The sequence below is a fragment of the Paralichthys olivaceus genome, chromosome 3 (assembly GCF_024713975.1).
Source record: "Paralichthys olivaceus isolate ysfri-2021 chromosome 3, ASM2471397v2, whole genome shotgun sequence".
In the NCBI taxonomy this organism is placed as follows: Eukaryota; Metazoa; Chordata; class Actinopteri; order Pleuronectiformes; family Paralichthyidae; genus Paralichthys; species Paralichthys olivaceus.
Genome location: NC_091095.1, coordinates 23,087,184 through 23,106,676, shown reverse-complemented (window position 1 = coordinate 23,106,676; position 19,493 = coordinate 23,087,184). Strand labels below are relative to the sequence as shown.

Sequence of the window (19,493 nt, the reverse complement as noted above, 5' to 3'; positions counted from 1 at the left end):
ACAGTATAGCAGTGTTGTAACTGAAATAACTGCTCCTCTAATAACAACGCATCCTGGCAGGGTTGCATGCAGACCACTGCCATTAGATGAATGGAAAATGTCATTGATTCACCTGCATTAGCAAAGATATTATTAGGATATTTTAGGTTTGTCACTTTAGTAACTTAAAGAAATATCATTAGTTTATTTAAGATCTCAACAATGTTATTACAATGACATCCCTTGGAAAAAGTTTGGGTCTAAGTGTCAGATTAATGACTGAGGCAAATGAAAAAGGAGAATCTCTCAGTGATGCTGGATGTGGTGAGTTGGTCTCTAACACTGTGAGGAAGCACTGAGCTGCCAGCCTGGCCACAGCTCTTTGAAGGGTAGGATGGTTTATTTCTCAGGTGTGACAAGTCTCTGCCTCACAGAGCAGCCACACGCTGACTGAACTTTGTCACACACTTTTGACATATTATATATTCTAAGTACAAAAAGCGGGTTGTGATTCATAAACCAAATCATCTGTGAGGGATTTTTTTCCTCCTCTGAGATGAGATCTTCAAGCACAATCTCAGAGAGAGAGAGAAGCTGCTCCAGCATAAACAAATTCTTCAAAAGGCCATTAGGCTGACCAGATTTCCTCCAAGGGCTGGGCTGGATTTTCTTTTTTAAAGCATTACCCTGCTGCCCCGAGGCATATCAAATATGAATAGAATCCGGCTGGATCGATAAAGAGGAGGCGAGTAATCAGAGCACTGCAGTCTGAGGCTCAAATCCAGGCCTGCATCTCGGTCTAGAAAGTGCACACTTCAACCACGCGTGCATACTGCACACACAGAGGTAAGACTGGATTAATTCTCCCTGACAGACACAGTTGTGCAATTAGAAAATTCAGTGTGGTGGTTTTGGATGATTCATTATTAATCCAAAATTAAACATGAATTATAGAGGAGGGGTTTACAGACGTAACTTGGTGTTTTGATTTTTTTCTTTTGGAATCTTTTCCAGATTAAACAAACTATCAAATCTGGAGTTCATCAAGAATATCTATCATTGGATTTAGTCACTATTTGAGCTGCTGTGGTTCAGAAGATAGAGCTGTCCATTAACTAAGGTCGGGGGTTCCGTCCCAGTCGCCCCCCACTGCAAAAAAACGGAAGCCCAAATGACCCGGGTGACTGCAGCTGCAGTGTGAGTGAAGTATGATATAGAAAATGCTGCACATAGATGCACTGAATGAATGTATGTGTGAGTGGGTGTAAAGTGCTTTGACTGGTAATCATGACTAGAAAAGGTCTAAATAAATACAGACCATTTACCAAAAACTCTGCGTAACCTTTTCCTGGCAATTTCTTTGATTGCGAAAAAATTAAACCCTTGATATAAGACTTACAAATTGTCAGTAAGTGGTTAGAACATAGTCTGAGGGCAGCAACGGCTTTTGAAACCAGACCTCTGATTTTGAAGAATGATATCAATTTTGTCAGTACATAATCTCACTGAAAACCTCACAGATTAGATAGAAAAAGGCTAAATTCATTCCCACGCTTCGGTACTGAGAATCAGCATCATCTGATGAATGATCAGATGGAAGTCCTCTTCATGACAAAGCAGACAAGGGGGGGTGCAGATGAAGAGAAAACAAATAGGATTATCGCCCTGAGGCTGAGCTGACATGCTGTGTATAGAGTAATAATAATGTGGTACTTGCTCTCACGGACTATTCAGCAGATTCCACACAGGTTTGGCGAGTCAGAAAACCGACAGCCTGAAAGAGATACAGGATTTCTAGCAGTGAGCTTCAGAGAAAAAGCACTGATTCATATGGTCCATACAGGAAATGATGTTAAGAAGCTCTGCGAAAATGTACGCAAATGAAATGAAACTATTTTAATCTGCTCTGTGTTTAGGAAACTTTCTGCATGAGAGAGACTTTCCTGCTCACCTATCTCCTCCCCTGCGGTCGACACGTCAGGCCGACGAGAGGCACGGCTCATATAGGCCACAGCTCTTTTGTTGCACCGGCTTATTCATTATTCACCTGATCTGAAAAACAGACTGCAAAACCAACTGCACAGCTGTCATCGAGCAACAAGGCGGAGACACAAATTATTCATGGAGCTGCGAATAAAAGGCAGCAGAATGAAGGCGGGAAAAAAAATAATAACAAGAGACGCCAGCGAGGCGGCTGACAGTCTGAACATGTGTGGGGACAGTCGACAAGCTTTCTCCCAGAACTACGCAGCAGTTCCCCCACGCTTCCCCCGTGAATCCTTTGACATCTCGTGGAAACTTTCCCAGTGAGGATGCTCATATGTGTGTTTGAGAGATTTTTTTACACCATTAATAAAGCAATTCAAGTTTAAGTGTCAAAAAGTGAGCTCAGCTTATATCTTTTAGTGTCGAAGCAGCAGTGTCTGGGGTGTAGGGGGTACCCTGACTCGAGGACGATGCATGCTGGGAAAGCTGTGAGGCCAACCATGAATGCAAACCATAGACCCTTTATCTAAACAGGATTCCGAGGATTAGATAAGAGTTCAATAAAAAAATCATACCAGGGTCAATTCTGGTGCTGTTTCATGATGTATATTTATTTTAGATCATTTATATATGATGCTATATGACAGGTAACACCATCTGACCTTAAAGGTCCAGTGTGTAACATTTAGGTAAAAGGGATCTATTGGCAGAAAATGTATTTAAATAATCCTAGTGATGTTTCTAATTCAATTCAATTCAATTTGTATAGCGCCAAATCATAATACACATTATCTCCAGGCACTTTACATAGAACGTCGAGACCTTAAACTTTTACCTGTGTGTTTCATCTAAATTGTACAAATTGTTTTCTTTACCCTAGAATGAGCCCTTTATATTTATATACTTTATATTTACATCAGGCGGGGGTCCTCTCTACGGAGGCCGCCATGTTTTTACAGAAGTAATTATTTTTGAGTTTTTATGACAGCTGAAGCTACCACAGGTTCTCTTTCATGTTTGAAAGCAGAGAGTAAGGTGAGGGGTGTTCAGCTGCAACATGCAACTTCAACTGCAAATTCTACACACTGAACCTTTAATACGCTGATGTCATCACAGAAAAATAAAACACTGGATTGAAACTAATTTTCTTTAGCTCAGTACTATCATATGTTCTTATTAATAACACATTTCTGACCAGGTTACATTAAACATGTGATTTGATCAAAGATTGAATTTTAATTACTGTGTACAATCAGTTTCTGACCAACTTAGAAAAAACAGTTTTGAAGATGCTGAAACACACATCTTTTGCTTTGTCTCATCTTAATAACAGAAAAAGCTTTTTTCGCCCTCCTCACTCAAAAAAGCTTTGTACAGATTTCACTGAACTCAGAACATTTTGGTGGAGATTTGGATCACTATAATATTGTGAATTGGAAAAGAAAAACATTTTCACCATTTTCCCAGACAATAATTCATGGATCTTGATGATAAAAAATCAGGCACATTTAGGGGACTGATAACTATGAGTTTAAGAAATTGATTGAGTGATATTTGCTGTACAATTTTTTTTAAATCTGATGCCTTTAAACCTTTAAAGCATTTCATGTCCAGGCAGCAGCACCTAGATGCATCACTGTGCAATACACTTCCTCAACCACACTTGTATATTTTAGATTTTAGATCATTAGGATACCTCTAATGATCTTAATCCTTTTCATTTTTGTCTACCAGGTTCTTTGCTTTCATTGTCCTGTTTTGTATTACATTTTCGTGGTTGTCTGTCTTGGCTTTATGCTGTAAAATTCATTATGACTTTTGCTCAGATGAGCTTTATATTCATTTATAATTTAATAATGAAGAAATAACGTTTTTGTGCAAGTTTTTTTAAAATAACACATTCATGCAAATCAATGCAGGTGTGTGTGTGTGTGTCTGTGTGTGTGTGTGGGCGAGGGGTGGACAGTGACAGTGTTGTTGTTTTCAGTTTTCAGGCTTGTTTATAATGGCATGTCCCAAGGTGTTCGAGCATATGTGTGCGATTCTACAGCGATGACACGCACACGCACACACACACACACACACACACACACACACACACACACACACACACACACACACACACACACACACACACACACGATGGGCATTCTGCCTTGAAAGCTTTCCATTAGCCGGGCTCTGTTCTGTGGGTCCGGGGGTCCTGAACAGCATGAGTCCAGGGGAGGTGGGGGGGACTCACAGGTTTGATGAAAGAGAGGGGCGGGTGAGGCTGTCCACTCATTTAAAGACATGTTTTTCTGGTTCATTTAGCATTACATATCACTAGACAATTTGGATGTGAGCTGTCAGTCAAACTAAAAGGCTGCTCTGCCGTCGCTCAGTAAGAACGCGTGTGTGGGTCACGCTCCCCTGCTCGCTGGCTGGTTTTACACATGTGATATTTATATTCTGTACCGGACAAAAAGAACCTGTGTTCTGTCCTTTCACTGCCTCTGCTGCTGGCCTCGTTGGCCTGGTTTCTGAAGATACGTCTAACAACAGATGAATCCTGAAGGTGACATTAAAAGGATCCAGCCTGGTTAAAAGGCTCGATAACAGACAATTCTCTTCTCTTCAGGGGAAAGACAACACATGAAAAGGAAGTCAAGTGACAAGAAAGAGAGCCTGGCAGCCTTTTAGTGAGTCGCTGATATTCTTGTTCCCTCATAAAAGGTTTTACATGGCTGAGAATTTGTGATGAGATGATGTGCAGAGTGTAAAACTGTGAGATTCATGCACAAATCCTTGCATGCTACACAGTTAATATGAATATAATATGACTGCAGTTAAATTCTCTTTAGGCTGCAGATTGAACCTCAACGCTGCGCTTTGTGCTTACAGTAAGTATTACAGTAAATTCCTTTAACATAAAGTCACATACCTGTGTGTAGATATAACATTTCTAGAGTTCTGATCTCATTCCAATCCATTCATTGCGACTCAATTTTTGATGATTTTGTTCAATCCCTCGATCCTCAATGTGATGTGAGAGATCTTTAGTGTTTTGCAAAAAGAAAAACAGCAGTGTCCAGACATACACAGCAGATAAGTAGAGATCTGTCCACACAGATTGAAGGCTGCAATTACTGCCAAAGGTGCATCTAAATATGCAGACTTGGAGCGGGTAACTAATTGCAGAGATCTGTTGTTACTGTTTCTGTTCACCAGTGTCAAACGGCCATTCAAAATCTACTTTGACTCCATGTTCTCAAACAAAATACACAAAACGTTCACTGTTATAGAGACTGCACGAATACATTAACATGCCATGTCAACATGCCGACACACAAAACCTCTTTCGCGTCATATTATCTATGCAAACAGCACATGATTGGCAGCACAGGATGTTACTCTGTGATACTGCGAAGCCTGATTGCAGCTGTGAATCTTTCTAAAAAATTTATAAGATCCATTTCACAAATGACCAAGCCAAGCAGGGGCCTGTATCTGAACAGCAAGCAGAGGAGGGTCTATAAGAGGAGCCGTCAGCCAGAGGAGTACGAAATGACAAAGATTTATTCTCAGCTGCACGATCAAATATTTATGCTGAGGCATTCAAGTAAAGTTACTTTTTGTGTTCTGATTTAATGAATGATTTGAGCAGTGGCAGTGCTGGGAGGCACAGATGTTGGGTTTGCTGAAGCCTGCACTAATGCCCATTCAGGGGTCTGTGTGGTCATGTGTCAGACTGCAGCAGGATCAAAGCAGAGTGGAGCCATTGTGGGGATCGCAGCACAGGCGAGTAGGATGGTAAGTACCTCCACAGCCCCTGAGGTCTGCGCTGGGCCATGGCAGAGGAAAACCAAGCAAGAGTGGAGGGAAAATAATTGTTATATTAATATACTGTCTTTGGTAAAACAGGGGTTTTAAATAGTGTTTTTAATCCTTTTCATCCAGAAATCAGAGGTTTGCATTTCAAAACGAAAGTGATAATCAGTATAGTGCATACATCTGCCAAAGCCAAACAGTCCTCTTACGAAACCACATTTGAAATTACTAGATGGGTCTTACCTCGCTCTCATAGATTGCTGCATCCTGTTTTTGAATTAGACTGCTCCATTAATACTGCTGCATGACTGAAATGACTTGTGCTTTAAGCCAGTTTTTCTTTCAATTAAAAAGCAAACTAACGTTACTTTACCTCATGTTTTTTCAGGCCTCAACAACATGTGAAATCACATGCTTTCCATTGTCATTATAGAAACTACAATAACCTCAACCAAGGCCGCTTCTGAAACCACATTTAAATGCACTTGATCCAGATTTTTATTTGGATCGGCGACACATTTCACACACTCATAAATAGCAGTCCTCTAAATGTGTTGGATTTCTTTTTATCAAGATCCAGAATTATTCTCTAAGAAATTTGTGAAAATTTGGAAAAACTTTCCATCTCACAATGAAATTAAAAAGAAAAATCTAAAATGTTATGGTTTCTTCTTCAGGTCATGGTCCCATCCACAGCTAAGTAGTTTTTTGCATAATCCTGCTAACAAACAAACAAATGCAGACGAAAACCCAACCTTCCTGGTGGAGGTACTGAGAGAACCATAAAGCACAGCAGTTACCCCCGACTCTATTTTCTTTATCATGTGCCAGTGTGTTTCCAACCGGTCTATTAAAGATGTGTCACTTCACAATAGGGCTGCGTACATGGTGAGACTGATCCACAATGAAAAAAGCCTAAGTCAAAGGACATTGATCCAGGCAGAGCAGTGACTCTCCCATTCTCCCTCTGGCACCCTCTGAAACATTAATGACCCCAAGCTGAATCTGATCTGTCCTTCAGCACTCACTGTTTTGTCTTTACCCAGACCTGTCCTATATTCACCTAACATCCTCTGGGATAAACCTATAATTTTGATTTTGAACATTGATTAGTTGTTTATCAGGATATAAGTGCGGCAACAGATGAAGTCATCAAATCCATGAAAAATAAAGAGTAAAAACAAATCTTTGACCTTCATAACTACTCGTGAAAGAAAAAAATGTGGACAAAGTTTTATGAATTGAGTTAAAGGTCCAGAGCAGATGACCTGAAAGCAGCCGTGAGTGGGCAGAAAGTGCCGGGAGACATCTGTGGCAGGTGAAATAGGAATTCTAACACTCGAGTGAACACTTAAACAGATAAAGAGAGGGGGGGGGGGGGGGGGGGGGGGGGAAACAGGCTAAAAGCCTCCATCACTTCCAACAAGACATCGGTACCCCAAACACAGTGTGTCAGCATCTTTAAACACCGGAGAGAAGGGGAGATGACAAAATCGTTTTGACAGCCAGTTCACATGTAACATCTCCGATTCAACCACCCCGGGGAGTTGCTGGGCAGCTTTACCCCGCTGCCGGGGGGGGACCAGGCCCCGTGTGTGATAGCAGAGTGGGCAGGGTCGAGCCACGCGCCACTTATTGATCAGAGTCAGACAGGGTGTCAGTCTCCACAGCCCAGAGTTACAGCAGCCAAGCAACAGTTATCTGTGTCTATTAAGGCGTCCGCTCTGTGTGTATTGATTGGGAACAACTCGACACTGGGAATTGTCATCAAAATGCAGGTTTACAAATGGCTGAGCGGGCAGCGGTGCTGTCTGTACGGTTCAGCCAGTATGGATTTGTTGATGCAGTTCCCCCAGCGGCGCCCGATACCAGACAGACGCCTCGGCTCAGGAAAGACTGAGGTGTGCGGCCCGGGCCTTTGTCTCGCCTTGGGAGCTTTCACCTCACAGTACACTGGTAGATAAAGCAGCTTCACGCCATGTTGAAAGACTGGACTACACTACCACAACAGCTTTTACCAGAGCACAAACAAATGTTCTTCAAACACGCTCACACACTCAGCCTGCGCCCGCACGCAGCCCCTCCCTGCAATTGTTCGCTTCAGGGGCAAAGCTTTTACAAAAAGGGGCCAAGGTCAGGACTCTCCCTTGTGAGACCACCATCTCCATTAGCTGTCAGATCACTGAGGTCTCTCTGTCTTTCTTTCCCCATAAATACAGTATATTCTTCAGCTGGATTCTATATTTCAACGCTAGAAGAAAAATAATTTGACTGACCCTCACATCACAAGGATGCATACCTGGACTGGCACTCAGAATCTCCTGTGGAGTTTAACAGTACAAGAGTTGTATGTACTTTGTTTACTGAGATTTTAGATGCCACCCAAACAGTAAGGAGGAGAACGGAACATCATTTCTGAAGGATGTGGCTCATATGCAAAACTATTTGACTCCATCTTACACTAAATAGACGTGATTTTAATCCTCTGTGGCAAAGACGTCCCCAGATGTTGTCCCCACGAGTAAAACACTTTTTAACAGGGTAACATGAAAACTACATTTCTGTACAACTAAACTACAATAGTGAATATGTTTTGAAATAATAACGGCTGGATTATGTTTCCATGAAGATAATGAGGATATGTGATTTTATCAAGTCATAAAAAAGCTGAAAATGACAACCTGTTTGTACATCATCATCTTGTTGTAACTACAGAACACAAACTTTTAGAAATACTTTCAGACTCTGACAGGACCTAGTTAAAGCTAGGGACTCAACGACTATGGTCTGGCTTATGAAGAACATTTTTTCACAGTATAACTTGTGAAAGAAGTTCTGTTTACATAATCACAGCCCTTAACCAACCTGTGGTGCACCCACCGAACACGCCAACCACCTCAACCACCTCCTGTTGTCTCTGCTACTGTTAATACATGCTGTTCTTCCTGTTTCAGAAAGTACATAGCTTCTGATCTCCAGCCAGTGATTATGGTTCATACGAAATGTACACATTGAAACAAAGTGATAGAATGGAGCGATAGAATGACCATAAAACATTTAAATTCACTTGAGATCCTCTGGATCAAATTGTGAAGCAGCAATCACAAAAAGCAAATCTGGAGGGCATAAAAAAATATTTTAAAATCAGAATTCATCTGACCGTCTCAGGAAGCAGCAGTGTAGCTGCAGCGGGGCCCGTGGGAGAGGCCCTAAACATGGCAGTTTTTCTTGACAAGCACAGCGGGGCCTGGGGAGGTTCTGGGCAGACACGAGAGCTTGCAACCGTCTGTGGAGGCCTCCAGGGGACGCCGCATGGATAAATAGTTCACTTAGAACCTCTTGCTCACTAAGAGGTCACAAAGGAAATATGGGATAGGAAGGGAAAATGGAGAGGCTTTATCTCGCCCTCACAGGAGAGCTGCCTGTTTGTAGACTGCTCTATAAGTACTGCACTATCAGCTGCATGAATGAAAACATATACGCTTCACGACCGATTTTTGTTTTAACTAAAGAGTAAACTGATGGTACGTTACCTTGAACTCTATCAGGCCTCATCAACATGTAAAACACATACTTTCAATTTCATATAGCAACTGGAACGGCACTCAGCATGTGCATAGCTCCACTAAGGCCCAACATTTATTCAACCTGGATTTTTATTTGGATCTGCACCAAATTACACACACTCACAAATATCAGTGTCCTAAACATGCCTGAGTGCTTTCATAAAGATCGATGTATCATTATCTGAGAAATCCATGAGAATGTTGAAAAATGCCCAATCTCACAATGTTACAGAAAGTGAAAAATAATGAATCTTCGTTTGGTCTTGCCTCACCCCTTCACAAAATGTCATAGAAATTGGTTAAGTAGTCTTAATCTTCAAACTAACAAACAAACACAAAAAAAGAAGGAAACAAACAAAGCTTCCCTGGCGGAGGTTACAAAAGAACTAATCTGCTGCATTTCTTTCACCATCCTGGAGCTAATAAAAGTCCCACCTCTGCTCACCTCGTTATACATGTGTGTTGTTGAAGCCCTGCAAATTAAATATAAATGGATATGTGATATCGGTGACCTGAGATATGCCTCCGAACACTGCTAACCGCTCCCCACATGCCTTGACAGTCACACAGTATCTTCACCTGACCTGAGGACTGCTCAGGGAGTTCATCCACCAAATAAATGTACTTGTTAATCTAAAATAAACTGCAGGTTTAAAGTAAAGCTGCAGACTGGGTCAGATTTCACTGTATCACTGTCTGACACAATGATACAGGCAGCAATATACATCACTATGTGCTACTGTTATGTGACCATAAATGATTGGACCAGATTAAATCTGAATGAAGGTTCAGACAAAACTGTAAATATCAAATTCAAATGTCATTTCACACAAAGTAACCTGCTTTTCTCTGCATTCTTAAAAACATGCAGTGGAATGTACAATGTTGAGGTTCTTTTGGACTTTCATTTATTGTGACTTTATATTTATACTACACTACATTTTCCAAAGCAAATATCCTTCATTTATATATATATATATATATATGTTGTTGCATTATTGTCTACTTAACTAGACCTTATATTAATCAGGATTCAGCAATAATGGAATCAAAATCTGATGAAACTATTTGTTTAGCCGTGTGGTAACTGTCAATCAAATCTGGTCAAACCACACCCACACCCAAACCCACACACACACATAACAAACAGTCCTGATCAAGTATAGTTTGTGACCGTTAAACTAAATAAGAAACGGTGCATGTGAACTTTAATTTTGGGTTATTCAGTCAATCAATAGTTTTCACATGTGTTCAATACATTTGATAGATATTATTGATACAATATTTTGTCCTTTTTCTTGTATTGGAGAATGTCTATTTGTGACTATGAGGCGTTAAATGACAAATCCATTCTATCATTATGGTCCTCTAGATAAATAGCGCCCTCTTGAGTTGAAAGTCGTCACTCACCTGGGCATCTGTATTCTATGTAATGAAAATATAAAAATCAACTAATCAAGCAGCTGATACAGAGAAGTGATTCTTTTAAAGTAAAGATGAACCATTTCCTGTTTTGAACCCACAGTTCATTTACATCATGTACTAGATGACCTGCTGTACGAAGAAGCATCATGATCACACATCAATCATGATCCAAGCTGTTGTTTACTTGTCTTTTCCTCACCTGGGAACAACTGTCAAAACTAAACGTCACCAGCCTGCAATTAAGACTGACAGAATCAGGGACAAACACGGGGTGAGACGCAGTCTGTCGACTGTATTTGCTTTGTGGCTTTTGTCTGAGGCTTTCATCACACGGCAATACACAGAGCAAACCTGAGCAGCAGATGTCGGCTAAATCCAACCGTTCAAACACGCTTCTCTCCCTATTCATCTCAAATCAGGACTTGAGCTGCTCCTTTAGCTGAAGCTGTCCTGCTGCAGCAGGAAGTCACTGATTGAGTTTCTATCATATGCCACGTGAACGCTGGAGGGGAGAGAGATGACCCGAGCCTTCGAAGCCTTTGTGTTGACACACAGGAGCAATATGTTGTCATCAAACAATCATGGAAAAGCATTTCTAATCCATGCGCCTTTCTGTACAACAGGCTTTACCATTTAATTAGACAGAAGTCTGGAGCGCCAAGCTACCCGTCGCAGGTACATCTGTTTATATAACATACGGTCAGAACACAATGAGGCTCAGAGCAGTGCTGCTGCTCGTGTTAATTCAGAGGAACACAGCAGTTGTTTTACCTGTTTAGTGAAAATCAGTCACACTTCTGTTGACCAAGTCATAGAATTATCAAAGAGCACCCTCTGCGGTACACTTGTGTAGTCTAAAACAAAATGTGACAAATTCAAATTCACCTTTAAGGAGGTTGTTGTATTTGTAATTTTCCACTCAAAGACACCTCATTGATTTGCTTCAGAATCTAGAAGTGCATACCTCCACAAGGCCCAACAGTCCCCCCCATGAAACCATGTTGAAATTCATTAGATCCATTGTGCACACACACACACATACACAAACTGAAATATCAGTGTCCTAAACATGCTGGATTTTTTCTATCAAGACCTAAAAATCATTCTCAGAGAAATCAACGAAAAATGCTAAATGCTAAATCTTGCTCTGCCTCCCCTTTTCAAGCATGAGGCTCAATCAGCTAACAGCTCTCACCTGCGCTGACTGATCCTCTCCCAGCCCCTTCACCTGCACAGATTGATTATGTTAGTCACAGCAACGGCCATCTGTGTGAACCCCCTTAAATATGATCATATGGTAATATACAGGAGATTTAAGAAAATCTGTATTTTTGATGCAAAGACAAGCTAAATGCAATTTTAAAACAGAAGAAAATAATAATAAAAATAATTTTCCTCAACATTCCAGATATTAGTACAATACAAAAATGTATGACAGAGTGTAAGGGCAGAGGATGTTACACCTTGTACAGATTGTTTTATTGATTGAGTTATGCTAGACAAACACGCTTAGCTGAAAGTTCTGGTGTAATATTCTGTATTTTGAGTCCCTCCAAAGCGTGACCACCTCTGCACTATTTATTTCATAAGGCTGGGGGAGTGTTATTGCAAGGAGAAGCTTCCACACACGTCCATGTCTTGTGCGACCACACATCAGTGCTCTGGTTTAATCCTATTACACGTCCAGCACAAAGGAAGATAAGAGGTTTATGTGGGTGTTCCTCACAGACTCTTCCCTGGAGACTGCAGTAGCAAAGCTTCACTTCATTTAGTCGTTTTGATTCCGCTGCTGACGCTGAGTCCTCTACCTGCCACTGCTTCTATTGTGGCATGTTGAAAACAAAGACATGCTGATAATAGGATTGCCTGTGAGGACACACTGATAATGAATGAAAATCAGGTGAATGATATGATCCAGTGACGGGTAATTTAGCAATATTCTACAATTGTGATACGACTCAAGTAATCATAAAGTCACGATCAACCATCATGATGATTCTGTGGGCTCAGACATTCGGAAGTGTGCACTGAATTATTTACACAACATACCTTGATAGATTCACATCAACGTGGCCTAGAACTGGAGGTGAGGTGAGTCGGCCGCCGAGCTCCTCACAGACTGAAGCAACATATCAACATATCATGATAGTAGACAGGTCTCCCTCCAGCTTTACATGAAGTGAACAGCTTTTGACTGTTTGAGTAATCGATGTCATATTTATGAAAATTTCAATTCAAAAACTGATGTTGAATTATGGATGTGCACGTGTCACTGGGGCCGACTGTGCACGGCTACTGAAATGTATTCAGGATGAGAAGAACCAGGTATTTCTCCTCCAACGCACACAGGACTGACAGATCTGCTCCATCATCATCCATGAAGCAGCAGTCACACTCTGCAGATACGAAGTGATCGTGGATGGATAGTGCTAATCTGTCAAACAGGACTTAAAGCACCAACACAGGCACACTGCAGCCTCCGGAGCTCCAGCTGCTACGTGTCTACCTCTACTGAAGAGAACAGCAGCAGCCTCTTGCCCTGCTGCCCAGCTACGCTAAACATTAACATGCAGCCTGCTACTCTGTGCTCGCTGGCCTCTTGACCCGGAGGTGTGCGCAGGAAACAAGCAGATATTCAGTCAGATTTCTCGCTCCACTGATAACCCTCTTCAATACAGCATTTCTTTAAGTGCCCATGGTTGTCCTATATCTCCACGCTTCATGCAGCTCTGTGAACTGTACTTTTAGAAATATCTTACTCTGTCCTCCTGAGGCTAAAACAGTCTCATGGGGATCAAATGATTGATCATCAAATTAGAAATCCCTGGCATACAACATGGACATAGAGAATAAAATTAGACAGGGGTGAGACGGAGGAAATGTAGAGCGACACAATTTTCATTATGAACTACAAATGGGATTACAATTCTGAGGAAAAAATGTAAGAAACTTTTGATAGTCTTTTTTAAAGTCGGAAGGTATGTCTCAATTTAACATGCATGAAATTTGCAATCATAAACATGTTATGAATTAATATTTAATTTGGTTAAAACTGAGTTTCATTCCTTTCTAATTTGCATCAAATTTCTTATTTCTTTGAACTTTCTGCAACTTATTAGGAAATATAGGCGTCACCAAATTACACCAGCAGCAAGACATGGCTTTACTTAGGCAGTACACTTGGTTCATAAACATGGTGTGAATCCTGAGCTGTGGCTTTGAAAGCATCCCTCCCATCTGCTTTATGCTTTTCAACATTATGAGTTTTGCTAATTATAATAATAATTGTCAAAGAAGTCAAATACAAGTACACTATATGGAGCTTTCATAAGTAACTGTGATGACTGACAGGGTAAAGTCTAATGATCATATATGTGATTGGAGACGACTCAGAAAAGCACTCATAGTAACTCTCATTATGAACTATGTAAAGTGCTATAATCTGACTGGAGGCATTCCATTTACAACATGATCTACATGCTGCGATATAACTTATCTACACCTTCACATTCTCTACATATTAGGTGAAAGAAATAAAGGAAGGGCACTGGCCCCAGCCAGAATCTGATTGGCCCCTCAAGTGCCCCTGTCCTGTCGGTAGTCTTTGAAAAATGTATTTACTCTGCAACTAGTAACAATACATGCAACAGTTTGTTTAGAATTTCTATTTTCTAAGCTTTTGTGAAGAACACAATGTACTTGAACAAAGCACATTGTTTGAGATATATTCAAAATGTGAGGCTTTGCTCCAAACTATAGAAATGACAGTAAACAAGGGACAACTTAAATGCACCTCACTGAATCAGGAAGTGTGAATGGATGTTGGACATATAATTTGTGCCTCTGTGTAAATTGTGGCCCTTTATGGTCCTGCATTTAGACAAACTCCCGAGATCAGCCACTGACAAAATATTATAATAAACATTGTCAATCATAGAGGAAGCACTTTCCACCTCATGGTCATTTTGTTGTTTTAATAACATGGTGTTTGGCTCCCCCTGTTGTACATGAATGTTAAATGTGGTGTTGCTGTGCCTGGATGACAGACAGACAGCCTGCGTGGTTGTGTCTGTCCTGCAGAGGCAGCTTTCCTGGCTGCCGGTGCCTTACACCCAGCAGCAGGAGGAGGCTGATGAGTTGTTAAGGTCTCGCTAATGCTCCACCCTGGCTGAGTTCACAAAATCTTTTGTTGAGGACGTGAAGAGGAAAGATGGAGACTATGTTGGCACTGCTGAGGATGATGAGGATGGGCTTCTGAAGTTGAAGGTTTTTGTTTATGGTTTGAGACGGATCAACCAGACGTCTGCACATCTTAGTTTGAAAGAGTTTACATAGACCTTATGAAATTAAATCATTTATAGATGTATTATTTTGGTAGGAGTGAATTAAGTGAATTTATACATTAAGGTACTTCCTAAAATTTTCCTGAAATAAAAATTAGCTGTCTCTAAAAGCTAAAAATAAAGGACTTCAATAAATAACTTCAGTTGATAACAATTGATATTTATCACTAACAAAACCTTTCATTGTAGTATTTACATTGTTAGCACGGCAAGTGAAGGACTATTAACACATGGGTTTTGCAGCTGCCTGAGGAGTTGGTGAGCGCCTTTGCTGGAGGCCAAACCAAACCGAGACAGGAAATCGTAACTGTGGCTCTTTGCAATAGAGAGCACAGCACACACCTAAACTACGTGCATCGCCTGATGCAGAGTACCATAGTTAGATATCGTAGATTTTACAATTCTTACGGTTATGAAACTTTGACGTTATGAAACCACGGTTATCATAAAAATCCCTACTCACAGCAAAATAAACAGAGATAATTAGTTTTAATGTGAGCTGAATGTAGTGAGTGACAAGACAAAAAAACCTGTCATAAGCAAAGCATCATTATCTAAATGCACACAACAATGTACTAACACTCAGTCCAGTTAGGGGTTCCTGACATGTTGCACTGACAAATGAGGTCACCGTGTCCTTTGATCACTGAAATATAATCAGGTAATCTTTAAGTGACAACTGGTTAAAATGTGAAGAAATGACCTGAAAGCAGAGTTGATGGTAAAGAAGCCATAAATATGATTTGTGAGGCCAGTGTGACCTTGAACTTTGTCCTATGAGCACCGAAATCGAATCTGTTCATCCATGAGTCTGACTGAACATTTCTCCCAAATTTGAAAGGATTTTCTAAAGACATTATTAAGATAATGTACACAAGGCAGTGGGTCGCCGGTCGAAAGGGATGAGAACCACTCTGCTAATCTGTGACAACACAACACTAAAACAACCTTGCACAAGTTGCTGATGAATCACTAGTGGAACCTCCAGAAGCCAGAGAAGCTGCCAGATCCAGAACAGTAGTCCAACACATTACAGTGAAACATCAGGATGTGTCCAATACGTCCCCTGAGGTCCAGCATCAGGTACAGAAACATTCCGTCCTGTCAATTATCATTTTGATTCTGGCCTCTGCAGGCAAGCTGACTGTTCTCGTGTGTCGCAGGTGTTGCAGATGGCTTTGGTGACCTTCGACCTGATCTCGAGTCTTATCATCGGCATTGATAATTGGCAAGAGGTCGCAGAGGAAAAGCTAAAGATTCCAAACTAAACCAAGATGAGATCACTGGGTTTTTTTCTAAACTCTATTTTATTTTATTTTTGTGAAGACATGCATTCAATAAAGTGTGACGTTTTCTACGTCAAAAGTGTAAACACAGTTTTTACCTTTAAATTTGTTATGATATACAGTATATTATATATATATACTTTTTTTTTGTAGTGGTAAGAATAAAACAACACCAGGGTTTGTGGAACCCACTGAATCCCCTGCTGAGCTTCAGAGTTTCTCTTTTAGCATCTGCCACACAGGACTGCTTTCGACAATGTGAGTCTGAGCCAGAGACATGCGTTCACAGATGTTGTCTACATGGGGCGCACTGGTGGCCTGCAGACAAATGGTATCACAAGGTCACAACAGCATGTCTCATTCATTGCTTAGCTTTACCAAACAACTTCTGTGTCCTGCCTTTATATTCACCTTGGCGATTGTCAACATTCCTTCAACGACCTCAGCAATGTTTGTGACGGGCAGAATCCTGAGACTGCTGCCAAAGAATCTGAAAGAGAAAAAGACATTGTAATTTACCTAGTATTAAAAATATGACTGGACAAATTATACATTACAAATATCTTAGAATTGCATTGGTTATGTGACCACGAGCCTTATTACATTACTGGCAATCAAGCGAAACAAGTGGGCCACACAGCAGCTAAGTTTGTAGAGGACATTTATGTACCTGCACTGAATCCCTGACAAGATGTCCAGTTCCTTCCTCCCAGTAACGGGCCCGTATAGAAGTAGAAAGCTGTTGCGGTGTACTTGCATAAACTTTTTTATCTTCTCAATGAGCCCTGACTCCTCAAATGGCTCTGGGAGGTCTTGGGAATCAACCAGCAGGAACGCAGTACCTAGGAACATGTAATTGTTTGTTTACTGGAGGTTTAAATTGGCCACAATATCCACGACCACTTATAAAGGAAATGTGTGGTCTGTGTTTATAGGTTCAGATCAGCAGGTCAAGGTTAGTTAAATACTGGGTGTGAACAATGTAAGGCAAGTGTATCGGAGAGGACTGATTGTCCCAGATGATCTACAGCAGTGGTCGCCAACCCGTCGATCACGATCAACTGGTCGATCCCGACAGTCTTCGCTGTCGATCCCTGGTACTCTCTGGACTCACTGGCTGTCGTCGCGCTGCAGATCATCTGTGTGTCGGTTGTCTGTTGTTCACGGTGGCAGCGTGTCGGCTACTGGCGGTGGAGCTGCTGGTTGATCCTCTGCATTTCCTTGGATACAAGTTGAATTCTGCACTAATCTAAATGTCAGGACACTACAGTCTGAAGGCTTACACCCTCCAGTCTTGGCATAACAACCAAAGCTACGTTAGAACAAATGAATGGATTCAGAAAGTGAAATGCTGGTCTTCTGCTTGAAAAGGTTGGTGACCACTGATCTACAGTGTTAATAGTTATGAGGTCATAAACACAGCAGATTTACCTGAAAGAGGAAAAATAAAGGCTCCAGGCTCAACGCTAGCTGACGATCTGATTCGGTGCTGTTGAGCCACGAGCATCCTGACTGTGTCATGGTTCTGGTATAAACAAACAAAAGCACAAATATTACAAACATCATTAAATTCATGCAAATTTGGCAAGGAAACAGGTAGGTAGCCCGAGTACATGGAAATGTATTTCTGAATGATCTACTACTCCGCTTTTAGAAAAAAAATCCGAGACACTATCAGGAGCACGCTGTGTTCAGATATATGTGTATATATAAATGTATATAACAGTTTTTTTTGTACTCATTGTGTGTAAAAGTACATAAGTACATATATGCAGTTCTAAAGAGTGATCCTAAACCTTTTATTTTATTGAAGTATGATTTGGATGTATTTGGGAGGGGATGGATGTGTTATTGTTCTGATGTGTGTATTGTATGTAGGCCTGTGTGTGTGTGTGTGTTTAAATATATACATTTACCATTATGTGGACATTTAAGTGTGTGTATACAAACTGGAGTTTTGCATGGATAAATAAAGTCTGAACTTGTCTTCTGGAAAGAAAAGTGGATGATAAATGATGATTAATCAGACATGAATGAATCTATGTTTTGAAAGAATGTTTATATCATTTGAACACATGTTTAGTTGTGGTGGTGTGTTAGCCACACAGCTACACAGCTAGCTAACCCGCCATCTTGAGACAAACATGTTGGACGGTGTTCTCTACCTGAAGAGATGTGCTCACTATCACCGTGGTTTTCCAGACAGGACTGTCTGTGTGTGTGGTCATTGTGTCCGCTGCAGGTTCGATACCGACACTGATAACAGCGCTCTGGTTCACTGACTCTGCTCCATGTTGTCCTCCTGCTGACGAGTTCACTTACTATAGCATGTCCAGCCACGGGAGGGCGCTGTAGGGCCGCGCTGCTGTTTCACCGCCACACAACATCCCTCCTTCTTCTTTCACACGTCTTCTATGAGATGAGAGATTTTATAAAAAGTTTACAATCACGTCCAAAGGGTGACAATGAAGAGGAAATGTTCAGAATAAAATTAAGAATAAAATCGAAAGGGTTGAAAATAATGTTGAGATAAAAGTAGAAAAGTCGAGAATAAAGTTATAACTTCGAGAATACAGTTGAAATGTTGAGAATAAATTTGAATATTTGGAGAATAAAGTGAAAATCTCCACCTAAATCAGAGAATACTTTTCTATGCAAGCTATACCAGCGCTGAATCTTTCCTATGTGTAAATAAGAAAAACATTTGAGGTCATTTTTTTCCCCTTTGTATTTCGAGGATCAAGTCCAAATGTTTAATTTATTAAATGATTCCCCATTTAACGGCAGACATTTTAAATGGTCACCGCAGGACAAATATTAGCATTAACTTCATCACCATTGGTGTCACTCCTGTCCGAATTGCCAAAGGAGGGAGCAAATATTAACATCAATTCAGGTTTTTCATGAACACATCCAAAGGTTATGCATGTTTCAGTCCTGTCTGTCTGTTGTTAATGTACAAGTAGGATTACACAGACACTACGACTTCCATGAAACCTGGTGGGAGGTTTGGACCAGGGCCAAGAAAGAACTCATTTTGATGTGGATTTGGACCAAGGTGCAGACACAGGAATATTTTTTCTTTCTTTAACTTTCTT

General features: G+C 40.8%; 1 protein-coding gene across 1 annotated transcript; it reads right to left on the bottom strand.

The window, feature by feature from the left end:
* Nucleotides 1-16,397: 16,397 nt before the first annotated feature.
* LOC109625450 (protein SPO16 homolog) lies at nucleotides 16,398-18,774 on the bottom strand. Its single transcript, XM_020080666.2, has 5 exons — nucleotides 18,561-18,774; nucleotides 17,827-17,920; nucleotides 17,066-17,237; nucleotides 16,807-16,885; nucleotides 16,398-16,713 (listed from the first exon to the last, which is right to left on the bottom strand). The coding sequence occupies exons 1-5, from the start codon at nucleotides 18,621-18,623 to the stop codon at nucleotides 16,606-16,608; spliced, it is 516 nt and encodes a 171-aa protein (XP_019936225.2). The 5' UTR covers nucleotides 18,624-18,774; the 3' UTR covers nucleotides 16,398-16,605.
* Between the last annotated feature and the right edge of the window lie 719 nt (nucleotides 18,775-19,493).